At 37.9% G+C, this 10,094-nt stretch overlaps 2 protein-coding genes across 2 annotated transcripts; one reads left to right on the top strand and one right to left on the bottom strand.

The window, feature by feature from the left end:
• The first annotated feature begins 882 nt into the window (after positions 1-882).
• On the top strand, positions 883-2,476 carry LOC113679595 (melanocortin receptor 5-like). The gene has a single exon (XM_027196565.2). It carries the CDS (start codon positions 1,455-1,457, stop codon positions 2,382-2,384), a length of 930 nt encoding a protein of 309 aa, XP_027052366.2. The 5' UTR covers positions 883-1,454; the 3' UTR covers positions 2,385-2,476.
• A 4,075-nt stretch (positions 2,477-6,551) lies between these two features.
• Positions 6,552-8,015, bottom strand: LOC149037412 (uncharacterized). The gene is made up of 2 exons (XM_089186320.1): positions 8,000-8,015; positions 6,552-7,895 (listed from the first exon to the last, which is right to left on the bottom strand). Exons 1-2 carry the CDS (start codon positions 8,013-8,015, stop codon positions 7,042-7,044), a joined length of 870 nt encoding a protein of 289 aa, XP_089042446.1. The 3' UTR covers positions 6,552-7,041.
• Between the last annotated feature and the right edge of the window lie 2,079 nt (positions 8,016-10,094).

The following is a 10,094-nucleotide window of genomic DNA, read 5'->3' as shown; positions in this document are numbered from 1 at the left end:
GCTTTTCTTTTTATTCCCTTCATGCGCCCTGTTGTTTTAAGTCAAGATATTAAATAAGTAATTTTCTATATATATGATAAGAAGCAAAAGATACCCTTAACATTTCTCGATACAGAGAAGCGGCGCATAGTGCACTGTTGGTGCAGCTAGTTTAAAGTGCTTGTTATGCACCGAGTAACATTCCTGAAATTCGGATAGCTAAAAGAGTAAAAATTTCATCACATTTAGTAGTCATCGGAGGAATAGCTTTAAATCGACGCTAAACCCATTTATTTACTGTTGGAAGGTTTGTGTAGTGAGACATGCAGTAAAGCAGACAATCAGACAAGCACTTTGCTGTCCATGGAGTTAGATCTGCCCCGAGTCATCATTCTATTCATTATATCAAAGCCGACCTTTAAAGTTACGGTTACCACAAGAAATCGCTTGTCGGTTATTTTATTAGAAAGTAATGAATATAAAAACTTGATAAAATTTCAACTTGAAGAAATAAAAGGACTGAGTTGATTAGTAAAATCATCTTTAGAAAACTTTGTTTACTGCGATGGCATTTATTGCGAATAGAACAAGTAGTGATGTATGAACGTATAGTGTAGAAACAAACAGGAAGTTACTTCGATGTTACTTCCTTATTTTGCGTTCTCAGTCAGTATGAAGGCGTGGGATGAAATTGAACTTCAAAGAGTAGTGAAGGAGAGCTTTTAAAGTTATTTTCTGCGGACGGTAAAATTGCTTCTGCTTCTGATCATGGGGGATAATTACAATTAATGTCTTGGAATAAGAAGAGGGGGCGTATAAAAGGAATAAACAACTCAACTAAAACCGACAGGGTTTGGTATTGTGATATATCTTGCTCATGTTGCTGTTTCCGTTTCTAGGTTCAGTCAGGAGCGAAGCGGAAAGTAAAGAGCAGGAAGGCTTTGTTAATTTAAAGTTGAAATCCATTACTTGAGGAAATGGTTGCATCTGTGACTAAACGTCAATATTGTATAGTTTTACACGCTCGGAGATTGTCACGAATTCAATTTTCCTCAAAACCCATTAATATCTCTGGTGCGGACTTTTTCTATTAAGCTTCTGATTCTGATTCTTCTCAACCTCATACCAATGATACTTATTACCTATCCTAGTTATAAATGATTATATAGGTGAAAAGCGAGTATTTGTCGAGCTATGAGATAGTGATATTATAGATTACTTATGCTTTCGTCATTTTGCTAATTTACGCCTGAGGCACACCCAGAAGTGAAAAAAGAAAAGAAAAATAAAGGAACTTAATGGTCGGTTTTATTTCTTGCATTGGGTATTTAGTGATGGCAAGGACATCTTCATAATATCGTTTATAATAAAGTAAGGTATAAATGATCGTATCTTTGCGGGTATTGCCAAGACGACATATCTTTCGTCGCAATCTCAGGTAACCTTAAAAAAGAGAAATAGGACACGAGATAAGAATGATAGCTGCAAACAATTTAACAGGAGATGGAATACAGATGAAAACACTCGAAGAACTAGTTTGCTCCTCCACTTTAGCAAGTGGATCACAACAACTGCCAATTCATCTCGCAGTGCTAAATATATTTCTCTCCCTCACTGCAATTCTTGGAAATTCTTTAATCCTAGTTGCTCTTCGCAAAGAATCTTCGCTTCATCCGCCGTCGAAACTTTTGTACCGTAATCTGGCGACTACCGATCTATTGGTTGGTCTTGTTACCCATCCTTTCAGTGTTACGTATCGGATTTCCTCAATTTACAAACAATGGAATCTTTGTCGATACGCAAGAAGCGCCGGCTACTTATCAAGCTATGCACTGTGTGGAGTATCTTTGCTGACAATGACGACCATAAGCGTTGACAGACTTCTTGCCCTGTTATTGGGGCTGAGATACAAACGAATTGTAACTTTGAAGCGTACTTATATAATAGTAGCTGCCGTTTGGGTTTCGTCTGGTGTTGCTGCTCTATGCTACATTTTAAATAAACGTATAGTCTTTTGGTTTTTATATATAATTGTACCGTTATGTTTAGTCATCTCGATGGCCGCTTACACAAAGATTTTCCACACTCTCCGTTATAACAAGGCACGAGTACAACAACAGTCGAGCCAACCAAATTCATTGAACATTTTGCGATACAGAAAAGCAGTGCACAGTGCACTGTCTGTGCAGTTAGCTCTAGTTGTTTGTTATGCACCATATATCATAGTTGAAAGTGTGACAGCTCGTAGAAAAACATTATCATCACATATAGTTGTAATCAGAGGAACAGTAGTAGCCTTACTTTATTTTAACTCCACCTTGAATCCATTTCTTTACTGCTGGAAGATAAGCGAGGTGAGAAAAGCGGTAAAGCAGACAATAAGACAATCACTTTGCTCTTCATGAAGTTAGATCTTCTTCGAGTCATCATCCTATTTGTTATATTGTAGCGGACTCATCGATTTATGTTGCTTCATTGGAAAGTAATAAATAAAATCGTGGAGGTGCTGTCATTAGTATTCGTTATTTCCTCGTGAACAAATAAAGAGACAAGGAGTAAAAACATTAAAGATATCTTGAAAAAACTTTGTTTTATTACAAGCCAGTTCTGGCGAACACAATAACTTAGGACATATACACGATCATGTGGAAACGAACAGGATAATAGTACTTCTTTTTTATTGCTCTTTCTTAGAGATATGAAAATATGGGAAGAAATTTTTCTTCAAAGGAGAGCTTTTGAAGTTATTTGAAGTTAAGAAGGAGAAGTCGAATGAAGGGGAAAAATAACGTAACATAAGCCGAAACGAGTTTGGTAGTGTTTAATCTTGATCCTGTCCTTGTTTCCGGTTTTTTTGCCAATAACAAACTTGAATAGCAGTATTTTAAAATATGTTGACAACAGCGATCAAACGCTATTATTGTATAGTTTTAAGTACTCGGGGATTGTCACGAAATCAATTTCTTCCAAATCCATCAATATCTCTGGCAGAGACTTTTTCGTTTTAGATTGCTGGCGACTACTGATCCGTTGTTGGTTCTCCAATCTGTCTTGCTACTCCACCTCTCAGTGCTTATTATCGGATGTCCCTCGTTTACAAACACTGAATTCATCAAAAGCCTTGCATTCAGTTCAGTGTCTTTGATGACAAGAAAGGCCATAAGCTAGCGTGGACAGATTTCTAGCCCTGTTGCTCGGACTTAGATATGAAACAAATTATAACATTGGCGCGCACGTATATGAAATTAACTGCAGTTTGGCTTTCCTCTGGTGTCACTGTTTTTTGCTACATTTTAGATTTCGGTATAATCCTTGGGTATGGATATTAGGTGTTCCGTATTTTCTAATACTCTCGATCATCTCGGAAACAAAGATTTCCACACTCTCCAACTCAGCTCAAGTACAAAAACAGTCGAGTCAACCAATTTTACTGAACATGGCACGATACAGAAAGGTAGTGTACAGTGCATTGTGAGTGCAGTTAACAATAAATGTATAACCTGGAATTTTTTTTTATTTTCATTGAGAAATCTAACCGGTCGAGAGCATTCAATCAATATACAAAAGTTTCCATGATGAGTGCAATAAATGCAACGGATATTGCATTTATTCTGTCTCTGTGCTTCATCCTCTCTTAAATTTGTTTTCATATTGCTACCATGCGGCAGTCGTTCCAACAATAAATATTTCGTCTTACCACAACCATCTTAGCTAAGATTAATTTTTTTTTCGATTTAGATTTCTTATGTTTATTTTCTAATTATTAGCCAAGCATTACCCGGCAACAACAGATAGAGAAGTCTGATCACGCTTGGGCCGTCTTTGTCCATAAAGATTGAACATTATGTACAGGATGTTTTGAGGGCGTCGTCTTAGATTTCAGTGTTCCTGAACCCCGTCAACTGACCCTAACAAGACAAACAACAGATTCAAGCGTTTGGACGTGCGGATGACGCGGAGATCCTCTCGAAGGGCAACACGAAAACTACTAAGAAATACTGTGACAGGAAGGAAAATGTTGGCCACTGTCAAATTAATTCATTGTTGATGTTGTATTCTGAATACAAAAAGGGGAACATGCCAGTTCTTCAAAATGCTTGTTGCGCTCCACCTCGAGCTCAAGTTTTTGTTGCTTTCGCTTTGCATCTAAGGCTTGTGTCCTTTTCTTTCGGTCTTAAGGTTACTTCCCACCTTCAGAGGCCGAAAAAATCGTTTATTCTTTTATTTGACCAAAATTTTGTATCGTTTTGAGTTCTTTGTAAAATTTTGTGACATTTTCACATCTTTGCACAACCTTATTAAGACCTCCTTCGGCTGCAATGAATAAACGACACTCCCAGCCAGTGAAATAATTTTGTATTAAGATTAAGAGTAAATGTCAGTAAAAATCAAGGAAAATTTAAAAAAAGTGGCCACGGTCAAAAAATCGATTTCGCTCATACTTTGTCAGTTTGAAGGCCTAGGTAAGTAACTGAAGGATATGAGGTTAGTTTTTTTAAGTATTCCATATAACGGCAGAAAACCACGAAAAACGGTCACCCTACCGGAAGCTCGGATTTCACCTAACGGAAACTCGAAATTTTACACTTTTCAGCTTCTCGCTACACAGACGTTTACATAGCTGTGAATCTTTCTTAAGTATAATTGAATACATTGATTCTTCCTTAGTCAAACCATGGGAATTATTTTTATCTCTGCTTATTTGTGAGCGAACTGAGACCCGATTAAGAAGACACACTTTTCTCATTTACGCGAAGGTGTAAAATAATCCAAACTCAGCGACGAAAAAAGCTGACCGGTAGTTCTTCAAATCCTCTGATATTATTACCAAAGACAGTTCAGTCATTGATTTTTAGGTCTACGGTTTTAAATCTTTAGGATCTAGTAGCACTTTTGCATGAACGCCGATCAAAATTCGATAAAATTCCAATTGAGCGCCTTTGAAATCTACAACTCTACATAACAAAGCACTATTGAATAAATTAACTCCTCGGCCAAAGTTTGTACATAAAACATAAGGGTTTTGCTTTTTTAGCGGTTTGAAGCGTTTTAAAAATATATATTAATGTTAAATATTGTCTACACAGGTAAAACAAACTATGAAACACCAAAATTACCACGAGCTGAAATTAAGGGTGCGTTTCTTTAAAAAAATCCAAGATTGGATTCTTAATCCGAGATCATGCGGATTCGTTATTTTTAAAGAAACGAAAAATCCGAAAATGGATTTTTTTTTCAATTAGCCGTAACGACCCCAGCATGCAGTTCGCGTGTTTTGGGGGGAGTTTTCAAAATGGCGGAAAGTTTTGGTTTGATGTTTGAACTGTTCGAAGAAGTCCTTGCCGATGACCTTGAACAACAACAGGTTCTTTTAGGAGCCGATGACGAAGCAGTTTTATTCCTTTTGGCGGCCGGACAGCTCGTCCGAAAAGAACACGTTCGCACAAAGAATTTTTACGAAATAACCGTACCTAGTTACATACCGGAGGACTTCCGAAGTCACTTCCGCATGTCACGGCATACAGTTACAGTTCTCGAACATTTGCTTTCGGTCCACGGCGACTTACCTCAATACACCGGCGATAGAGGAAGACCACCGGTCGAGTTAAGAAAGCAAATCCTTGTTACGCTGTGGATTCTTGGGAATCCAGAATGTTTACGCTCTGTTGCCGATCGATTTGATGTTTGCAGGGCAACTGCGTACAGAGTCTACAGACGAGTTTGCAAAGCAATAGTGAGGAACTTAATGGATGAGTTTATCAAGTTTCCAACTGGTCTAAAAGCCCAAGCGGTGATGGAGGCCTTTGAAGAGAAAAAGGGTTTTCCGAGTGTTTTGGGGGCTATTGATGGCACCCACATACCAATCAAAGCACCACATAACAATCATGAACAATACATAAATCGCAAAGGTTTCCTTTCTGTCCAACTACAAGTCATTTGTGACCCGGATTTATTCATAACCGATGTTTTCTGTGGTTACCCTGGTTCAGTACACGATGCTCGCGTGTTTCGTAATTCTCCGATCTGCCGAGAAGTTGAAGTGAACCCAGACAATTATTTTCCTGGCAACTCCCACATTTTGGGAGACGCAGCATATCCCTTGAAGAGGTGGCTGTTGACCCCATTTCGAGACAACGGACGTTTGACTGCTCAACAAAGACGTTACAATACTGCCCACAGTTCCACCAGAATGGTGGTTGAGAGGTCCATAGGGCTTTTTAAGAACAGGTTTAGGAAGCTAAAAACAATGATGGATGTTGACAAAATTGAGGACATACCGGAAATTATTGTATCCTCTTGCATCTTACACAACATTTGCATTATTGAAGATGACATCGATGATTTTTTAGATGACTCTAATGATGATGATGACAATGATGACAATGATGATGACATCTTTCCACCAGGTGTAGGAGCAGTTGATAAGAGAAACATGATAATGAGACTGATCCCATAAACCTAGCATTTATAAGTGGTTTATGTATTGATACCTTTTGTACTGTGGTGTTTTCATGAACACTTCTTTCATAGGTGGTGTATGTCATTCATAAAGTTTATACTGTATAATAGTCTTTTTGCTATAAATATCAATATTTTATTTGTTTTTAAAAGTATATAAGAAAATAGTAGAGCCATGTACATGGATCACTTTATACTACCTGAAACATTTATGGTGTTGCTTGAAATGTAAACTTTCAACACAAATGTAACAGCCTAATACTCTGACAGTCCAGGTTGCTTGTGTCACGCACAGAAAGGAGGAAGTGCGTGACACAAGTGATCTGAAGCATCTGAGAATCAGGCTAAAAAAAGTAAAGGATATAAATAATATCAAAACCAGTTTAGTTAGGCCCTCTCACCTAATGTTGCTGTTGTAGTTCCTTGTATGTATGTGATAAAAAAAAACATACAACTTGCAATAATACTGTTAACATGTATGATATAATAAACTTTTAGATAACTCAATACTGACAACAAACTCAGGTTTACTGTATCTATGTTCATGTTTGTGGTCAAATAATCCCATGTTCTGCAACACAATAAAAAATTATGGAATCAAGGTTACTCTTTGTTCAATGATTTTTCAAAAACATTCAAAAATCGGCCGATGAGTGCCATGCGTTCATTGTGCATATTTTCAAACTTTTTAATCTTTTCCTTTTCTTCCTCTTTCCTGTCTAGTGTAAATTCCTTAAAGAGCCCAACGAGGTCTTCTCTTTTCTTCCGCTCTGGTAACTTCTTTTTCTTTGCTTTTGTAACCACAGGCTCCTCTGTGTCACTACCTGTGGAACTCAATGTGGAACTGGAATTTTTAACACTCTTGACTGCATCTTTGCTCCGTTTACCATCAATGTTGCTGCACAATGTTTTTGGAGCGATGGCATCATCTTTCGAAAATATTTCGTGAAGTTCGTCATAGAAGTTGCATTTCTTTCGGTCATTTCCGCTGACTTTGTTGTGATCAACACAAGCAACATAACTTCTCTTCAGATTTCTCAATTTCGTCTCACACGCCTTGGCATTAAAGAACACTCCGTTCTTCTTTAATTCTTCGCTGATTTCTTCCCACAGGGACTTGTTCTTTTTGTTTATATCTTTAAATCGTTCTCTGCGTTCGACATAGCAGGAAATTAACAACAGCACATCAGCTCTAGACCAGCGTACAAGAGCTCTCGATTCGCCTTCGGTGCCTTCACGCGACTGACTGAACGTGGCTGCAGCTGTTTCCGAAGAAGAAAAACTTGGACCAGGCTGAGGTGATACTGATCTGACTGTTTCATGGCTGAACTGTGATGCCTGCGGCGGTGGAAACATGAACTGAGGAAGATAAGGTTGAATGCACGGTTGAACGTGGCTTTCGTTCCTCTGATATTCTGGATATTCACCTGCAGATAAACTGTGCGTCCAATATTGTCCTGTAGATAGAAATAAAAGATGCCAAGACGCATCAAACATCCGGAAAATTTATAAAAATACGTACAGGACGGAAAATTTCGGTGAAACTACACGAAAAACTCACCTTGTTTATTCGCCATGGCCGGCAGCAGCTAATATTTACAACAAAATGGCGGGAATGTGGCGGATTTTAAGAAGACGACCGCTTGCCAAACGTACTGCTTTTTGTATCCGTGCAATAAAGAAACGCACGGATCATGAATCCTAAAAATCCGGATTTAGATTTGATCTAATGAATCCACTCGGAGTGTGGATTCTATAGATTCAAAATCCATTTTCGGATTTTATTAAAGAAACGCAAAATCCGTTTTTGGATTCAAGAATCCGGATTTGGATTTTTTTAAAGAAACGCACCCTAAATCTCACAGGCTCGCTCCCTAATCTGCGTCACGCACGAGCGACTTAGCGACAATTAGTACAGTAACAAACAGATATTTACATCCGTTGATTTTAAATAAGTCGTATTTTTAAAATATCTTACTCAAAGATATGTCAGGTTTCCCAGTTAACTTGCTGAAAAAAAAAAGAAAACCTTGATAGTAATTCTAGCTCAATTAGAATTTATTTTATTTAGTATGAGAAGTTTTGTGCCGTCGAAAACCAATTGGAAGTAACTCTTTCCACGAAAAGCAAATATTGCATCGTTCTCTAAATAAACAAATCTACTTAACCATATTACCAGAGTATGTTGTTGGCGAAGCTAATAGACATACATAACAACGACGTCTTACTCGTTCTTGAATATTGTCGGTGGGATTTGCGTCGCAGACGAACGCACTTGCTAAGTAACTTCCAATGGCTAATTTCTACCCTTACTCAGCTTTCGTCACACTTCTCACGCTGTGTAACAAGGATATAAAACATCGCACGAAGTCCTAAAAAACTCTCCGGACTTGAACCAGAATTGATTTTAGCGAGATTGCGTGTTTTTAAAAGCCAACGAGTTTATTGGAGATGACTACCCGTACCGTCTCATCGTGTCACTTAGGCATAACCTGACACGATGTCGATAGTTTCGACTCCTGATGGCCAAGAGCATTTGGATTTCTTTTTTCCCGAGTACGCCTGTGTCACTTACTGAATAATATATCATTCTCATTTATTCACCAGGCTTAAAAATATTCCATCACATTTATTCCATTGCGCGTATGCCACACATGACATTCCAATCCTAGCAGTATGCAGGATGTTTGTCCCATGAAGCACTCGAATTTTTTTCCCATTATGCCTGTGTCACTTACTGAGTAATACATCATGTTCAAAAGTATTAATTTTTGCACCATACAGGAAGTTGTTTCGGGTCACTCAGCAAGAGCTGTGAAAAGTAGCCGCACTGGAATAGGAATATATTTTTTCCAATCCATGAAGATATTTGACCTTTCAAAATAGCTCGTCCCTATGGGCTCAGGTAAATAACAACTAAAAAATGTACTACCAAGCAGGAACTGTCTCCAATGAGTTTTGTATCCTCTTCATTCTGTTGTCCAATGCGACTATTAAAAACACTATGAGTTTTACGACTTGCATGTTTTATTGATTGCGCTTGTCAAACAACACTACAGTCTGTCATTGATAGAGAAAATAAAGTTTAATTTTGACAATATTCGATGAAAAATACTAAGAATTTTCCAAAGAGGGCACCGAAGAATAAATAATGTGCACTGTCATTTTTACGACATTTAAAAAGGAGGGAGGGGGGTGGGGGAAAGGATTTAACAACCATACTACTCTCTCTCCCCAACCACCCACAAAGTGCACAGTTTGCACAGTATACTAGTGGAAACGTCACATCAACATTTATAAGAGGCTGTCTCTCTTATTTCCACCCGATCAATTTTGCGTCAAAAATAATTTTGCCTGAAACTCTGTTAACAGAAAGACTTTACCTAGGAAAGAGCTAAATTAGATTTGGTTTGATTCGAAATAATTTTCTGACTGCATTACGGGCCATAATTATTTCCCAGTCCGTAGGGACCGTCGCAACGTCTCGAAAATTGAAAAATAGGCATATTTTGTAACGTTGTAAAATATTTGATTCGCATAGTTAAGCCACAGAATTTATATCAGATTGCTTAAAAACCTTTCTAGTTTGCCAAGAAAGTTAGAATTTGCCCTCTCAACATATTTGAAAAGGCGAATTTTAGCATATTCTGACCACT

This window comes from Pocillopora damicornis, chromosome 11 (genome assembly GCF_964200805.1).
Source record: "Pocillopora damicornis chromosome 11, jaPocDami1.2, whole genome shotgun sequence".
Lineage (NCBI taxonomy): Eukaryota > Metazoa > Cnidaria > Anthozoa > Scleractinia > Pocilloporidae > Pocillopora > Pocillopora damicornis.
Note: the sequence above shows the minus strand (reverse complement) of the source record. Positions and strands in the feature narration are given on the sequence as shown.